Source organism: Acinonyx jubatus, chromosome E2 (assembly GCF_027475565.1).
Source record: "Acinonyx jubatus isolate Ajub_Pintada_27869175 chromosome E2, VMU_Ajub_asm_v1.0, whole genome shotgun sequence".
NCBI classification, from domain to species: domain Eukaryota; kingdom Metazoa; phylum Chordata; class Mammalia; order Carnivora; family Felidae; genus Acinonyx; species Acinonyx jubatus.
This window is the reverse complement of record NC_069396.1, coordinates 56,904,675-56,921,579: the sequence shown is the minus strand read 5'-3', so window position 1 is coordinate 56,921,579 and position 16,905 is coordinate 56,904,675. Positions and strand designations below refer to the sequence as shown.

Here is a 16,905-nt window from a genome sequence, read left to right as displayed (position 1 = left end):
GTTTGCCTGCATAACCTCCCTGTTGAGCGTTTACTGTATGCTCGCCCGGTGCAGAGCATTTGACCTGCAGTCTCTCAAGCTGTGGGGCGAGCCCTCTCCCTGCCCTCCCCGCTCCAGGGGCTTTCCGTGTAACTCCTAACCTCCTGCTTGTACGTAGTTTTGTTCTTTAGTGAATCTGATCCTCAAAGCTGACTGCACCTCGAGATGGGCTGGGCTTTTAAAATTAACCTATTGGTAGAGATTGCACGCCGTGGTGGATGGAGCCCTGCCTGTAATCCAGATCGCCTGTTGGCATACTTTGGGCTGTTTGTCTCCACCCGAGATTGGGAACCCTGCTGGTTGACTGTTGGGAAGGAGGCAGCTTAGAAACCAGGTGTCCCGCATTCCCCCACGCCCTCCGCGGGCTGGGACAGGTGCCTCTTCTGAACCCCCAGCACTAAGGACCGCGTTTTCTGTGGTCCAGCGTCACACCTATGTGAATCACATCGAGGTTCTCAATGCTGAGCCTGTGACTGACTCTTCCCCAGGCCCGCACAGAATTCCTACGGAAGAAAGCCAGGCGTCAGAACTCACTACCTGAGCTGGAAGCAGCAGAGGCAGGAGCCCCAACTCCCGGCCCTGTGGACCTATTCCGGGAGCTGCTAGAGGAAGGGAAAGGGGTGACCAGAGGCAACAAAGAGTACGAGGAAGAAAAGCGACAGGAGAAAGTAAGTTGGGTTCCCACCTCATGAGTGATGGGTGGGGCTGGGGGCGTCTGTCCTCCCGTGTGACTAACAGGAGTATGGAGTGAGGGTGGGGATTGAGCGAGCTGATAAAGAGGACCCAGAGGGGTCCCGGAACCTAGCGCTCAGAAGTGCTGTTTATTGCCATCCAAGCCTGCCGCCACTTGGAAGTGGCTGCTAGTTGCAGACCTATTGGCCTGGCGTCCAGGCCCTGTTGGGGTTTGGGAAGTGTCCAGGAGCTTTGTTGGCATAAAGCGGATCCTGTCACTCGCCTACTCGGGGATTCCCACCCAACTCTGAACTTGCCTCCCTCCTTTGCGCCTTGCTTGCTGCTTTGTCTTCAAATTATATCCTCAAAGATGCCTGCCTTTGAACCCAACAGGAGCACCACCTGTCCTTCCCTTCTGTGCTTTTTGTTACTGAACCTGCACTTGTGCCCAGGGCTGGAGGCTCACCTGTGCTGGTCTTTTGTGTCCCTAGAACATAGCAGAGCTGGCTCGTGACCTCTCCAGCACCTGTTGGCTAAACTGGTTCTGCCTCGCCCGGGAGCCTTGGGCGTCCTGGTATCCCCTGTAGGCCTCCCTGCGGGAGCCATTCTTCACATCCGCACCTCCCTATTTTCTGTCCTCTCAGGAGAGGCAGGAGAAAGCTCTGGGGATCCTCACATACCTGGGCCAGAGTGCTGCAGAAGCCCAGACTCAACCGCCTTGGTACCAGCTCCCCCCAGGGCGGGGGGCGCCCCCACCTGGCCCAGGTCCAGATGAAAAGATCAAGCAGCGCCTGGACCCTCTGCGGGAGATGCAGAAGCACTTGAAGAAGAAGAGGCGGCACAGTGGTGATGGTGGTCACAGCAGACAGGGGAAGGAGGGGCCGGACAAGCAGCGGCCGGAAGCGTAAGGAAGCTGGGCAGGCAGTGTCCGGGGCTGGCTGGGCAGAGAGGTGGCCTGGGCACCGTGTCTGGGGGTCTGCAGAGCAGTGAACTTTCAGTCTTGACTGTGCAGTGGCTTCCAGACACTGCTGTGGTAAAGCGAGGGATGTTGCCTCATTTTCAAGATTTTACTCCTTCTATGCTAAATAGTAACAGATAAAACCCACAGGCACACAAAGCTCTCGGGGGTCCTTGAGACCAGTTTGAGAACTACGGGGTCACTAAGAGCAGGTTTGTGTCCCTAGGAGGACAAAGCCCTGAGCAGAACTGCCATACAGCCTCCTGTCTTCTACAGAAGGGGAAACTGAGGCCCCAGCTGTGCTCATTGTCACAGCTGATTGCTGCTGGGTGCCCCTCCAGATCGAGAGCGCTGCTCTTAAAGATGGGGGTGGTAGGAGCCCACACAGGGGGAGGCTGAGGTCTTAACGCACTGCATGAAGCCAGCTTCTGGCCCGCAGGCACGGGGTCCAGGTGGCAGCTCCTGGGGGGGGGGGGGCACTCTGGGGCCTATGAGCTTTTTAACCAGACTCCTGTGCCCCCAGACGCCCATCCCTGGACCAGCTTCGAGCTGAACGTCTCCGGCGGGAAGCAACAGAGCGTGCTCGGGCAGAGGCCCTGCTGGCCCGAGTGAGGGGCACGGCCCCCCCCGAGGAACAGCCTGTGGAGATGGACGAACGGCGGGGGCGGTACAACTCCCAGTTCAACCCCCAGTGGGCCCGGCGCCCTGCCAACAAGACCCCAGCGCTTACGGACTCCTGGGGGGATAGGAGAGGCCGCAGCTGCCAGCCGTCATATAAAACTATTTATTCATAAATATTTTCCAAAATGAAAATAGGTTTACCAAAAAATGTCCCTCACTGGGGAGGGGAGGAGGGGGCAGCCCTCGCCCCCGGGCCCCCAGGGTGGGGCTGCTTCCTGGGGATGAGGGCTGCCTCATGGCCTGGGGCCTCCCCCAGTCTCCCAGGGCAAGGCCCTCACCTGGGCAGGGGGATCAGCATGCGGGGGGGAGGGGAGGGTGGAGGGGGGGCCGGTGTCACTGGAGGTCCCGGTCCTCCAGGTAGCGGTACTCAAAGGTGAAGCCTTCCTTCTTCCGCTGGCCCCACTTCTCGTAGTCAAAGTAGATGTAGGTGCCCTGGCCAGGGGAGAAGGTGGTCAGTGAGTGGACGCAGAGGTGGCTGGGGACCTGGGTTGGACCGACAGACCTAGGGGACAGATCTCAGGGCCAAGGAGGGGCCAGGCACGGGGCCCAGGGCCCTGCATGCACCAGCTGACTCCCTCCACCCTCACCAACCTCTTCTTGGGCAGGAAAGGTCATCCTGCCCACTTTAGAAGAAATGGAGGCACAGAGAGGACGTGCCCTAGAGGCTCGGCCTCGTTTACAAAGTGAACTAGGACTTCTCACGACGGCTGCAGCTTGAGCACTGAGCTGGTGCTTGGTGCTCGAAGTCTGGCCTAGCCTCTAGTCTTCGCAAAACCCTGCGACCATTCCCCCATCCTAGAGAATGGAACAGGCTGAGTCCACATCCAGGCACGCCGTCGGGACAGACGTTTTATTGGTGACAGTGCTGGGGTGGGTATTGCTGAAGGATCGATGCCTTGAAAGGTACTTGGAAGGTTACTTGGGACCAAACCAGGATGGGACAGTAAGTCTGGTCAGTGTCAGAGACGCAGTTGGGGGTGGGGGGTGGGGGAAGCGGGGGACTGGTTCTGAATGAAGGTCTGAACTGCTCAAAGAACCTGAAAGAACCGGGGGGGGGGGGGGGGAGGGGAACCGAGTTCTGAGGACAAGGACCCTGTCAATACTTGGCATCAGGCAAAGATTTGGAAGAAAGCACTGGAACATGGCCTTTAAGTTATTTGAAACAAAGTACACCAGGGATACTTACTAGGGAGCAGGCACCATTAGGTACAGGTCATTAACTCATTTAATCCTTGTAACAACTGTGTAACGTGGGTGTGTTAACCCCATTTTTACAGGTAAGGAAATGGAGACTGGTTCAAATGACTTGCCCAAGGCCACCTAGCTAGAACCATGTAGTCTGGCCCCAGTGGTGTGCAAGTGGGGGTTTCCAGTTATCAGAACATAGGAAAGTCGTTAAATAAAATGGTTTCCCCATCCGTGTTTGCTAGTGAGCCCCCCGCTCTGCCCGGTGTGGGGGGACAGGAGGGGAAGGAGACTGACCGTCGAGCGCCCTGTGTGAAGCGACCTGTGCTCAGAGGTGGGAGAAGCCACACGTGCCACCGTGCCTGAGCAGGTGCCCGGCAGAGGCATGGACCTTGGGGCTGGGAAAGGCTCCCCTCCGGGCAGACGGTTAGGCTGGGCCCTGAGGGGTGACGAGCCAGTGGCAGGCAGGATGAAGAGGACAGTGGTCCAGGTGGAGGTGAGGGCCCCCCGGACAGAGCTGGCTGCAGGTGAGGGTGTGGGAGGGGGGCCGGCCCGCAGGCAGGGCGGGGCACAGGGAGGGGCCCTCACCTGCTCAAACTCATCAGTGATGGTCTTGGGCTCCTCGTGCCTCTGGAACCACATCATGTACTTGGTGTGGAATCGCCAGGACTGCTTCTTCAGGGCCTTGGCTGCCAGGTACTGTGCCTTCGTGCCCTGGGGGAGGAAGGGTGCAGCCGGGGATCAGGGGGCCCCCAAGCCGGTGGGGGCGAGGGGCACAGAGCATCGGGGCTGACCCCGGGCCCCGCCGAAGACCGAAGCTGGGCTGGATGGGGCGGACGGGGATGGGCTGGGGCACGGAACATACCAATGCTGGTCAGGAGGAGGAAATGGCTTTCAGAGAGGCTTTGAGAAGGAAGAGAAACTAATGCGTGAGGAGCTGAGAGGAGGCGTTCTGGAAAGGTCCCCCAGGAGGGATGCAGGGGGGGGGGGGTTATGGCAACTCCCTGGGGTCATGCAAAGTGGCCTCCAGGGAGCAGTGTGAGGCCGGGAGACTGAACTGGGGGCCCCCCTGCAGTGGCCCAACCTAGCCCCCCACCCCAAGGCGGACATATCTGTGCTGCAGTGGGAGCGGGGAGAGGTTTGCCTCGGGGAAGGACAGGACTGAGGGATGGGGAGGGGGTGCGGTCCCAGGGGCCGCAGAGGGGCACCCACCTCACCCCTCCAGCCCGAGGGGGGACGGCGGCGGTGGCGGCGAAGCCGGGGGGCCCGAGGCTGCCCCGGGGGCCCTGCTGTACCTCCAGATAGTAGAAGATGAAGAAGAGGGTCTCGGTGGACAGGCGCTGGTAGAACTCCACGGTGTCCGAATGTGGGGGTGGCATCTGGTGGTGGTAGGGGGGCGTCGGGCAGGGGTTCCGAGGGAGGTACTGCCTGTGGAGGAGCAGGAGGACTAGTTGCATTGCCCAGCAGTCCCTGCCGTCTCAGGGGTGGGTGCAAACCCAGACCCCCCCCACCTCAGGTGAATGGGAGCTTCTTGGGCACCTGGTCACCCCAACAGTGAACTCCTCAGCCCCGCCCCCCCACAGTGGACAGCCCCAAGTTGGGTGCCCAGTAGTGAGGAGGACCACCAGCAAGCTTTACTTGACTTCTCAGGACCGGGGAACCTGATCCCCACCATGGCTGCCACCCTCACACTCAGTGCTGGGGGCCAGCCCCTCACCGGATGCGCTCGGAGTCTGAGGGGTGGGGCATGTGATGCCAGGCGGCCTCCTCCATGGCCTGCTGGTACAGCTGCTCCTTGGTGAGGGGTACAGGCCCCAGTGGACACACCCCCAGTGACAGTGGGATGTTCACTTCCGACAGCTGGAGGGGTGGTTGGGCTGAGGCTGGAGGCGCGGACGTGCTGCTCAAGATGATGTCTGTGGGGAGGGGAGGGGAGGGCAGGGCGAGGCCGGTGTGGGGCCTGCCCTTCCTCACCACACCACCCCCACCTCGCCCAGACCCTCACCTCGCTCGGTTAGGTGCAGCGCGGGCACGGGGTCCTCGATGCCGGAGCTGATGGCTGCCCGCTCTGCCATGGACTTGAGAGAGCTCAGAGGCTCGGGAGCCTGGGGAGAGGGGAGAGCTGGTACGCCACTTGCCGACTCTGCGGGAGGCTCGCTCACCGAGCAGAGGCCCCCCCGCCGCCCCTAGCCCTGAGGTGGGGATCCACCAACAGAAGTGCCCAGTGAGTGTGGCCTCTGCTATGCACAGGGACACCCGGCAGCACGCCCTTCTCCAAGTGTGCCCACTCCCACGTGGCGCTGCTGAGGGGCGGGGTCTGCACCCACCCTGCCTCTGGCCAGTGTAGGACCAGGGTCAGTCTCCTGCCGCCTCTGGAAACTCCACTCCTCACTTGCTGGTTAACAGGCTGGCCCAATGCCACACTGGGGCAGGTTCTGACCCGCAGTCCGCCTGCTCCTCCCCACTGCCCGGTCACCAGGCCGGGGGTGCGGGCCCTGAATGTCCCTGTCCTCTCCCACCCCCTCCCCCTCCATCCTGTTCTCAGTAGCCCCAGAGGGACCTTCCCAGCCACATCCTTTTTTGTCCCTTCTCTCGTCAGAACCCAGTGTATTTTTTCAACACCCTAACAGCTACTGATCCCTTCTCTCCAAAAAGATGCTCACTCCGTGAATTTCCCAGCCAGAGTACGTCTGAAGCGACAGTGCTTGCTCTGGGCCACAAGCCATTCCAAGAGCTTCAGTAGGATACCGAGCCTTTCAGAGCCCCCTCGTATTTGGGGGTTTCTCCAGATGAAAGTGCACAAGGCAGTGTGGGACTTGGACTCTTTGTGGAACTGAGATTAATTAAATGCACCAGCCCAGGAAGTCACTTCTGTACCCTGCTCCCATTTCAGACCTAGGGGCTCAGGCCCCCACTGCCCTCCCCATGGACACCCCGCCACCACAGCCTTGCAGCCAGCCTCCTTTCCCCACTACTGCGGAGCCTTTGTGCTGATGTCAGCCCCTCCTAGAACTCTGGCACAGGAGAACCCCTCCTTCCTCCATTAACCTTTCCCATTCTGGGTCCCTGGAGATCTGTCCCCCTTAGAAATGTGCCCCCTGAGGCCTTGCTGGGGTATCTTCCCCAGGTCAAGTCAGAGGCACCTATGTGGGGCCACAGCACCCTCTGCCCCCCCACCCCCTTACAGTCACATGAGGCTTCCGGCACAGGTGGGACCTGGGTGCATTCAACCAGCATGAAGCATGGCCCAGAGCGGATGTCAGTAAAGGAGGGTAGTGAGCTAGATGGTGGGGTGTGTGAAGGAGTGAGGACTGGGGACAGAGATGGTGGGGGGGAACCCAGAGAGCACAAGCGCAAGTACAACCAGGAGCAGAAGAGAGAGTTAGGAGGCCCTGAGGGCAGGACGGTGGAAGAAACCCGAGAAAAGGGGAAGGTGCAGAGGGCAGGGAAAGACCCGGAGAAAAAGCAAGCAGGCGAAGGGGAAAGAAAGCCAGAGCTACACAGAGTGAGGGACAGGGCAGGGAGACCTGCAGGAAGGGGACAGTGAACACCTACAGGGAAGACAACGGTGTCAGGACACAGAAGCTTGGGGCTCACCTTGATCTCCGGGGCAGTGCTGAACTGTGGGGGTCCGTTGAGCAGGGCGCCAGCTGCCTTGGCCTCGCTGAAGCTGGGTGTCGGAGAACTGGGGGGGTTCACAGGAAGCGGCACCAGGAGGCTGGGACCCCCTGTGTTGTTCCCTGAGCCTGGGGCCACACCCCCAGCCCCTGTTGGGGCTGCCGCACTGGGTTCCTTCCTGGGAAGGGGAGAAGGGGAGAGGACTCAGGGGATAGGAGTGACTGATGGTCAGGGGAGGGAGTCAAAAAAAAAAAAAAGGGGGGGGGAAGCCCAAAAGGTGGGGACCCATAAGGGCGTCCAGTCCTGGGGGTCAGTTCCCCTCTAAGGGTCACACAGCTGGGGAGCCTGGATTCTTGGGGGCCCTAACACAGGCCGTGTGGCTGAGGGTTCACCAGCAAACACACAGTCTTGTGCAGTGGTCCATGGAAGAGGGGGGTGGGGGCAGGGAGCGTTCCACCCACGGAACAGAATGCCCCCCACTTGGGGCTGCCCGTCTAGAGCCTGCCCCGTCTAGAGTCAAGCAGACCCAGGGAGCAGATTTTGCCTGCGTCCCTCGAAGATCAGAATCTTTCTGGGGCAATCTTCTGAGACAGGGACCCACAGCAAAGGTTTGGCCTGAGAACTGGAGCCACAGCCCCCTCAGGGGAGTCGGGAAGGCCCGGTGCGGGTCACAGAGAAGGGACTGTGTGGGGACTCCAGGAACAATCCTAAATACCCAAGGCGTGCCTGGAACGCTGCATAGGGCACAGCCCGGGGACTGATGTTGGAGGGACGTGGGGACCAGCACCCAAGTAGGTGGAAGAGGTCCCGGCAGGCCAGGGCAAGGATAGAAGCTAGACACTCACGTGGTACTGGGAGGGGGGTTGTGGGGGCCAGACGGGGGGCCCAAGGCCTGGCTGCTGGCACTGTTGCCCCCACTGCTGCCGAGAGCCACCTCGGCCGGGCTGTCTGCCACCACCGAGCTGTAACCTGGGGGAAGGAAGGAAGGAAGGGGGAGTGACAACGGGCCACCCCAGGGCCACCCCACCCCCCATAGCCCCCCTGCTTACTGGTGGCACCGTTCTGCTTGCCGGTGCCCGCCCCTCCGCTGCTGTTGCTGCTGCCTCCGCCGCCCCCTCCCCCACCGGGCTGGACGCTGGGGGGCCGGGGCTGAGTGGTGCTGGACCCACTGGGGGCCGGTGGGGCCACAGCCTGGGCATAGGGGGCGGGGGTGCCTGAATTGTGGCTGGGAGCTGGGCTGGCCTTGGGACCCAGGGCACTTGAGGGCGCTGCTGGCGTGGAGGCCCCGTTGTTGCCAGGGGCGGTGCTCAGGGCGGAGGCGGCGGGCGGGGGGCCAGACGGGTAGCTGGGCGGCACAGCTGGGGATTGAGGGTGCTGGCTGCTGTGGACGGGCTTGGAGCCATTTTTGGCTGGAGACTGTGGGTGGGGGGAGAAGAGGATCAGGACCCAGTGGGCCGGCAGGTCCACCAGGCCTCCCGCACACAGCCCTCCCCCAAGCTGGGCTCCACGGTCCTCGCTGGGCCTGCTGCCCCCAGCTGTCCCCTCCTGTGACCTGACGCTCCAGGCTGCAATCACCACCTTCATGCCGAGAACACTGGCATTCTAGCCCACACCAGCGTCCCACACCCCGTGTGGACGCCTCTGCACAACATCCCACCGGGCTGCCACGGCCTGCGCATCAGGGAGACGAACCCGCTGACAGACTAAGTCTGATGACAGGGGAGAAACTAACGAATGCACTCAGTATGAGACCAGCTGGACCCGACTACAAGTCCAAGAGGAGGAAAAACAGCCTAGAACTGGCCAGTAATTCTGAATGTCACCCAAAGGGTCAGAAAAGCAACTTGAGGGGCCACCGCTGACCCCCACCCCAGAAAGTAGAGGAATGAAGTGCCCAGGGCACACCCCGCAGCCAAGCTATTTGCCAGGCAAGTGCTACTGGCCAACCAGCACTCCTGTCCTCAGGTGGGGACCACCCTGGCACCTCGCATGCCACACATCAAGGGGTCTTGAGACCAACTCCCTCCTGGTCCCCCGAGTCCTACACAAGCCTCATCAGTGACAAGCCACCAGGCTCCTGCCTGACCGCCTCCTGATGACAGCGGTGCTTCCTACAGTGTGTGCTCTGGCCCCGTGCTGGCGGGGTGGGGGGTGGGGGATGGGGAGGGGCTCACTCGGGGAGGACAGAAATCCCGTCAATAGCACAGCCAAGGCTTGTGACGAGGCCCACGGAAACCTGTTCGATTTCAGACCTATCGCCTCTCCAGCCTGTTGGCTCTACAAGGTGGGGGTCCCGCAGCCTGACCCAGCTGGACCACCTCTAGCCACCTGCAAGCTTTTGGTGTTGACTCACCCGTGTCACCTGCCCCTTCCCACACCAGACAAACCTACATCCTCCTCTAACGCACAGGGCGGGTGCCACATGCCATCCCCTCAGTCCACATTCACGCTGGCCCTCCTCAGGGCTTGAGAACCAATGACAGAGTCACACCCACCTGGCTGACTTCACTGTCCGTGGAGCGCCCCCTCTTCTTGTCATCCTCAGAGTTTTCCTGAAGGAGGGGAGGCGCCCTTGGAAACCCGTGTCACCTCTAGGCCCCAACCAACCCTCCCAGGGCCGTTCCAGCACCTGTGCCCTTAACCTCACTGGGGAACCCAGGGTCCTAGTCTCCTGGGAGCCTCTTCCAGACCCAGGAGCCCCTCTCCTTAGGGAATCCAGCCCTGGATCCCTGCCTAAGCTGCCCTGCTGCCAGGCCTCCACCGCTGGCCAGGGACCCCACTGACACTCTATAGCCCTACGGCCTGGATCCAGGACATGTGGACCCCACCCCCTCCCGCACACCGTGTTCCCGCGTCCTCACTGTGGTGCAGTTGGCCGGGCTGGGTGGGATGGGAGAGCTGGAGGTGGTGGAGGTGGGTGTGCTGCTGGACTGGTTGAAGATCTCATCCTCCATGTGACTGTGGCTGGGGGGGGAGGTGGCGACCAGCGCCTGTGCTGTGGGGGCAGGGAGGGGCGTGCTTAACAAGCTGGGACGCCCCCCCCACCCGGCCCTCACTGCCCTGTGCCCACGGGCCGGCCCCGGGCCTCACGAATGTCCTCGAGGTCCAGGTCGTCATAGAGAAACTCGTTCTCCTCGAAGTCGGGGTCCTGGGACGAGTCAACATAGTACTCGACGTCGTCCTTGATCTTGCGGATGGCATCCACGAGGATGGAGTCATTGTCCAGCATGCGCAGGATGGTCTCCAGCATGCGCACGTGGTAGCGATGTTTCTCGATGTGCCGCTTCAGGCCCTCGATCCGGTCCTGCTTCTGCTGGCGAGCCCAGGGCCAGGCTCAGGGGCTGCACGGCTCCTGCCCAGGCCCCTCCTGCCCCCACAGAACCTGTCCTCAGTCCCCGACCCCCGGAGAGACCCAGAGGCTCTGCTCCAGCCCCTCCTGACACAGGCAGTGTGAAGTCCACCCACCCTCTGATGTATGAGAGGCGCAGGGACCCCCAGCTCCCACCCAAACATCCCTGGAAACCTCTAGAAGACCAGGCAGGCCTGTGCTTCCCTACAATGCGGCCCTGACAGCCCAGATCTCTCAAATGCAGCATACCCCACACCCCCCATCTCGCTCTAAGGATAATAACAATGCCCAATTAGGGGGGACTTGCCAAATGCGACCGTGATCACCTTTGTAACGGTCTGTCATCACACCTGCCCACCCTATGCATACACCCAAGGGAATCCAGAGTTGGCAGCTCAGTTCCTCCTCAGGCTTCTGGTCTCTATCCCCCAGCACCTCCTCAAAGACCTACTGTGTCACCCCTCTAAGCTCCAGCTTCCTAAACAGCTCAGTCTCAGACACCCAAATCTGGTGCACCTCCCACTGCCCCCCACCCCCGGACCCAGCTCTCTGTTCCCTGTACTTCATGTGCCAACAAGTACACATGGTTTGCATCCCCCTGAACCCACACCCCACAATCTGGAGTCTGTGAATATGGGCCCCTAGATCTGGCTTTGTCCTCGACTGCTCTCCTCGGGCCAAAGGAGCGGCTCCCGCGTCCCACCTTGCCTCCGCCTACCATCTCGGCCCCTCGGCACCCTGCATGTCCATCCACTCTCTTGCCTGGTCTGCGACCCCAGAACCCAGCGCGTGCTCCCTCAAACCACTCCTCCTTTTCATGGCACCACTGTTTGCGGAGGCGGGACCCCTGAGGCTGCCTCCCCTCCACATGCCACTCTCCCCAATTCGCCAGCCCCTCTCTGCCCTCTGGACGCAGGGTCCCCCCACTCACATCCTTGTCACCCTTCTTTTTGCGTGTCTGCACCGACAGGGACTCCACTTCACTCTCAAACTGGTCCACCTGCATGTTTAGGGTGTCGATGGTATTCTGCATGGGGGGAGGGAGTGGAAAGGCAGGTGGTCAGCCAGAGACCCCACAGTTGCCCAGTGACCAGGGCCCTGCAGCCACTTCTCCACCCGGACTCACCGTGAGCCACTGGCCAACCTCCTCTTTCTCCTTCTGGGCGGGGTCCACCTTCTGTGCCAGGCCCAGGCCCTCCTTGCTGTAGGCTTTGGTCTTGGTCTCTCGCTCCACAACTTTGAACCGTTCCATTTGCTGTGGAGAGCATGGTTGGCAGGGGTTCCAAGAAACCCTCCTCTTCCCAGGACCCCTAGGGACCCAGGAATCCAGCCACCTCCCCCCCCCCCTCCCCCCCCCCGCCAACCTCAGGTACCCAGCTTTGGGCTCCTACCGTCTCAATGAGCTTGCGGTTGTCTATGAGCTGCCTCTTGTCCTTGATCTCGTTGGATGCTACCCATGTCTTGATCTGGTCCCTCAGCCGCTGCAGGTGGGAAAAATCACGATGGTCACACTGCCTCAGGACGTGGTTACTGAGGCTGCCAGCCCCTCCTCCCTGTTCCCTCTGCCCTTAGGACACAGAAATCCAGGTCCCCAGTCCCCTCACTTGAAGCTTCTTAATCTCCTTCTTTAGGTCAGCCTCATACTTCTCTTTCTGGTTTGCGTTGGCTGCATTGTGGAGCTGAGGGATGAAGAGAACACAGGTGTCAGTGTGGGACTTGCTGTTCTCATGCCCACTCCAGCGGCAAAGCTCCAGTCTCTGAGGGCTGGGGACTGTGGGGACACCCCCTAAGCCATCTCAGAGCTGCTTCTTAGGTCCTCAGCACCTGGACCCACAATCCCTCTCCCTGGCCCATGCCTAGAGATCCAGAACCTTTTCCCGTGCTCTCCTCCCTGGAGACCCAGATTTGTACCTTCTGCCAAATGTCTTCGAACTGCTCCACGCCCTCGGACACCTTCTTGAGGCAGCGATCAATCTCACCTGGCAGGGGAGGAAGGAAGGCTGTTAGCATCCTGGCCGGGCAGCAGGCATCCAAGGAGCTGTGAGGACAGCGAGCACGTGGCCACGCAGGCAGTGGGCAGTCAACAAGGTACCTTGGAGTTTGCGCTTGTCCGCCATCTTCCCTGCCCTACAGACGCACTCTCTTCATACTCTCCTGGAGACGGACGCTGCTGAGAGATAAGGAAGGAACACAGGTATTCTCTGGCTGGTCCATCAGAGAGACATGAACGACACTGGGAACAGCAGGGCGTGGGGGATGGTAAAGGGAAGACGCGTTTACAGTGTAACGACGGAGACCAGGCCAAGTTCCACTTATGCAGCCTCAACAGCCCAGCATGGGGGGGCTGAATGAACGTTCTGGAAGAAACGTTCCACCAGAACACTCTGGAAGTTTGTGGAAACAAGGAAGGAGACATACTTTTTGTGTAACTCTCACCCAGGCAGTGAAAAATTGCTGGAGCACAGAACACCTTCTCCCCAGGTGACACTCCAGAATATGTTTTAGGGCAGGAAAAAAGTCAAGCAGCACATCGCTGAGTGCTGGGGATGAAGGCACGGGACCTGGAGGCCACACTCCCACAGCGGGGCAGGGCACACAGGTGACTAGAGTCCTGACACCAGAGAAGCTACCCCTCAGACAGGTCAGAAGAGAGTCTGCAGGAAGAAGAGCCTGATGCCGTCTGTGCATGAACTGTAAGGGATGGAGGGGAAGCACCAGGGGTGGGAAATGCCTGCCATTAGGAAGAACTACTTCCCCCCCCCCCCCCCATTAGGAAGAGCTACCTTCCCCGCTCCCCCCCTACCCCCATTGTGACAGGGCTGAGACCAAGCAGAAGAGGGCCTCACGGCACCAAGTTTACTCCAGAGCAGGAGACGATGCTCCTGACCCAACGCCAATGCCGAGACTTAGTCGTATGGGAGCAGACCACAAGGCCACAAGAGTGCCCAGAAATGAGTGAGGTCTCAGAGACGAGGGTGAGGGGCCTCCGCTGTGAGGCAGCGATCTGCGCACGCGAAGTACATCTTGGATGCGCTGGTAACGCAGACACAGGGAAACACAAACCTCTAGGACGTGTGCCCAGTACCTAGAGATAGGGCTATCTTCACCCTCAAAGTACACGACACGCGAAAGACAGAGCTCAAAGAGTCGTCACCAGGAGCTCTGGCCCAGGGGGAAACCAGAGCTGAGAGCCCGACACCAAGACCAACGGAGATCCAGGGGGTCTCCTGCACTGCCCGAGATCACCCCCTAGAAACGGGGCCTGACTGAAAAGCAAGGCTCCCTGAGATAGGGGGCCTCCCACTCTACAGGCCCAGGGCAGGGGGCCCCAGAGCAGCCTGGACTAAACCCAGGACTGAGCCTCAAACCACGGGGAGGCCATACCAGGAGGGTCCCTGCCCACCGGGAAGGACTTGTCTCAGGAACAGTACTTCCCGGCCAACAGCACTTCCTGCAGTGGATCTGTGCTGCCCGTGCCACTGGACACGGAGAACGTGGCTCATGCACCGAACAAGTGGAATCTTTCATTTGTATTTCAACTGTTTCAATCACACACAGCTGGTAGCTCCCGGTGGGATGGTGTACCAGAGAGCACGCTCTGGAACCAGAGGCCCTGAGCTGGTACCAGAATGGTCCACAGGGGCCCACTGTGGACAGCGGGGGCTGTGACACCTTAGACCTGAGGGAGCATCAGTCTCCTGGAAGGGCCCACCAAGAGAAGAACAACACCCCGGGCCCAGGCCCAGCTGCCACACTGAGGTGGGGCCCAGTCCCCACACAGAGAAATGCCAGCTCCAGGGCAAGGCAGCCAGAAAAAGGACGGGGGAGACAGCTGCACAGAGGGGACTCAAAGCCTTTGATCTGGGAGCTCAGGACAGAGCCAGGACTCCCAACACAGAAATGCCTCTTCCCGCCTGGGATCGGGGACAGGGACGTTAACACAGGAGTTTGCACCCCTGCCTCCGGTCCAGAGGGAGGGAACGCCTACCTTCTATCCCTACACGAGGCACTCCACACCGAGGGGCTGGGACACCCGGCTCAATGGGGAGGTGATACCCCTAAAAGGGGAACAGACTGGCAGCAAGAAGTCCTGCAGGAGTCAGAAGCAAGGTGCCAGGGGAACAAGAGCCCCAGCCTGGGGAGGTGAGGTCTCAGATCCTCAAGCGGGGAACAGCTGAGGTCCAGAGAAGACAACACCAGGTCTGGGGGAGGCACCATGGGCCCAGGGTACCTGCACCCCCTAGACAGGGCAGATACAACGGGGGCAGGAGCCCCTCCCTCTAAAGAGAGACCCCACTTCAAGACACCTTCCATCCCCCAGCAAAGGACCAGAGAGAAAGAAAGCCTGGGCCCTGAAGCGGAGGTGCCACCATGGAGAAGTTCCATTCTTAAAAGGCTGGGAGCCCCACTGCTCTTGGGGGGACCCAGCAAGACCCCGCAGCAAAAGGTGGCCGAGACAGGGGGCAGCTCAGGCACCGAAGAGCCTGCATGCTCATGGCGAGGGGTCTCCAACAAGACGGGGGAACCTGGGAACCAGTCTCTGTCCATGACAGCAGATCCCCTCGAGGAGCAGTGTGCCAGACGCCCAGGGGGGCCAGCAGCCATGTAAATGAGGGACACAACTGATGAAGGAGAGCCTCCGAGATCTGACCTCAGGGAAGAGGATGCAGTCACACACAGGCCTGGCAGGGACCACACAGGAGGGGTGGAAGGCCTAGTCCTGGGAGCTGACACCGGGGGAAGTGGGGGGGATCCCTAACCCTGGGGGGCTGTCATGTGCCTCCAAGCAGAGGCTTCCCACTGAGCCAGGAGCTCGGCCACTGGGAGGTGATGCTGGAGGGCCATCCTCAGCGAGCACCTGACACTGTGGAGGAAGGACGTGTTAGGCCCTGGGGTGGAGGTACTTATCTGCCCACTGGGAGGCCCAACACCAAGGATGGGGGGGCCTGGAAACCCCACTGTGGAAAGCTGCCCACAGCGGGGTCTCTCCCCCACCACACGGAATCACGTCTCAGCCGAGAACAGAAACCTTGGTCCCCCATAGCGAGACCCCACGACAAGTGCACCAACACCTGAGAGGCAGGAACCTCGACCCTGGGGGGTGGGCGGGGGCAGCGCTGAGAAAGTTTCCTGCCCCTGGAGGACAGAACACAACCCCAGCCAGCACAGCCCACGTGTCACAGCACGGGAACCTCACATCTAGGAAGCTATTCCTCCGAGTGTGGGAGCGGGGAGGGCAAACCCCGGATCCCATCAAGTTCACACACTCGCGGCCAGGGGACCCAACACAAGCACCAAGGGGGGCGGGACCCCAGCCTTCTGGAAGGACTTATGTGAACGGGGGACAGAAGACTCAGACGTAGCAGCAGCAGCAAAGGGACACGCTGGGGGCAGTCCCCAAACAGTGGGGGCGTCAATGCTGGGGGAGGGGACAGCCCTGCTCGGAGAAGCTGGCACTGCTTAGAATCAGGGGTGCTTGCACTGCCAGGGGCAGGACACCGTCTGCAACCCGGCGAAGGCAGGAGCTTTGGAAGGTGTCACCAAGCCGCGAGGAGGCTAAGTGGGAGTGACACCACAGGCCGGGGGCTCGGGGCCACAGCACCAGCGGCGGACACGCAGCCCGCCCCGAGCAGGTACCGCTCAGGACAGCCCTGACCCCCGTAGACTTCTCGCCGCAGGGGAAACTTTGGGGGCGCGCAGGGGGCCGGGCCCCGGGAACGGAGCCCCCCGCCCCGCCCGCGGGCCTGGCTCGGGGTGGGGGGGCCCGACCCCCACGTGAGGGCGGCCGCCTCGCCCAGGAGGGGCTGCGGCCGAGGGGGGCGGGCACCCGCGGCCGGGGCGCGCCCGTCCCCGCGGCGAGGGGCCGAGGCCGACGCGGAGGGGGCGGCCCCGCGCACCCGCACCCCCGCGGAGGAGCCCGGCGCCGCCGCGGGGCGCGGAGGGGGCGCGAGCACCGGCGGGCACCGGGGCCGCCCCGGTCGGGAGCCCGCGCCGGGGCCGGGGGCCCGTGGGGGGTCGGCCATGTCGCGACAGGCGGCGGTGGCGCCGGGGCGGGAGGCGGCGGGGAGGGCGGTGGTGGCGCCGGGGGAGGAGGGGAAGGGGTCCGGCCCAGTCGAGCCTGACGCTCTCACCACAGGAGCTGGCGCCGCCGCTGAGGAGCGTATCGCGACAGGCGGGGGAGGCGAGCGCCCGCCGCCTTTTTCTCGCGCCCCGGGCCCGGGCGCTATCGCGATAGCGGCGCGAAGCGGAAGTGGGGTGGGGGGAAGTGGGCCCGGGGTTGTTCTGACGACGGGGTCGGGGCTCAAGGGAGGCCGCGGCGTCTGCCGATGGCTCCGCGGAAGCTGACCGGGCCGGTCCAAGATGGCGGCGGCGGAGGAGGCCTCCCTCCTCTCTTCTCGTCTCT

General features: G+C 61.8%; 2 protein-coding genes across 11 annotated transcripts in view; one reads left to right on the top strand and one right to left on the bottom strand.

Annotated features, from left to right (window-relative positions):
• Window positions 1-2,482, top strand: part of LENG1 (leukocyte receptor cluster member 1) — a 4,833-nt gene extending 2,351 nt beyond the window's left edge. For all 4 annotated transcript variants that reach the window (XM_027037376.2, XM_053210691.1, XM_053210690.1 and 1 more), the window contains exons 3-5: window positions 528-707; window positions 1,356-1,615; window positions 2,193-2,482. In XM_027037376.2, coding sequence (XP_026893177.2) covers window positions 528-707; window positions 1,356-1,615; window positions 2,193-2,463 — 711 coding nt within the window. In that variant the 3' untranslated portion in view covers window positions 2,464-2,482. The remainder of the gene's footprint in view (window positions 1-527; window positions 708-1,355; window positions 1,616-2,192) is intronic.
• CNOT3 (CCR4-NOT transcription complex subunit 3) lies at window positions 2,440-16,905 on the bottom strand. 7 transcript variants are annotated; one of them, XR_003413433.2, is made up of 18 exons: window positions 16,634-16,904; window positions 12,595-12,672; window positions 12,414-12,481; window positions 12,107-12,181; window positions 11,894-11,983; window positions 11,629-11,757; window positions 11,434-11,529; window positions 10,244-10,466; window positions 10,015-10,148; window positions 9,649-9,705; window positions 8,203-8,569; window positions 7,999-8,122; window positions 7,133-7,331; window positions 5,541-5,640; window positions 5,253-5,451; window positions 4,748-4,963; window positions 4,124-4,249; window positions 2,440-2,782 (listed from the first exon to the last, which is right to left on the bottom strand). XR_003413433.2 is itself a non-coding variant. In XM_027037268.2 (18 exons), the coding sequence occupies exons 2-18, from the start codon at window positions 12,617-12,619 to the stop codon at window positions 2,684-2,686; spliced, it is 2,244 nt and encodes a 747-aa protein (XP_026893069.1). In that variant the 5' UTR covers window positions 12,620-12,672; window positions 16,634-16,903; the 3' UTR covers window positions 2,440-2,683. The 7 variants fall into 7 exon arrangements, 6 of the variants coding, with proteins under 6 accessions (XP_026893069.1, XP_026893071.1, XP_053066576.1 ...); XM_027037268.2 differs by having other exon boundaries at window positions 4,831-4,963; window positions 16,634-16,903; XM_027037270.2 differs by having other exon boundaries at window positions 4,831-4,963; window positions 10,244-10,463; window positions 16,634-16,902.

Coding starts and splice junctions, on each gene's coding strand:
- CNOT3 (XM_053210601.1), bottom strand. CDS start 12,619: ATGGCGGACAAGCGCAAACTCCAAG. Junction 10,467..11,433: donor AAAAGAAGGGTGACAAGGAT/GTGAGTGGGGGG, acceptor TGGGCTCGCCAG/CAGAAGCAGGACCGGATCGA. Junction 5,452..5,540: donor GCTGCACCTAACCGAGCGAG/GTGAGGGTCTGG, acceptor CCCTCCCCACAG/ACATCATCTTGAGCAGCACG.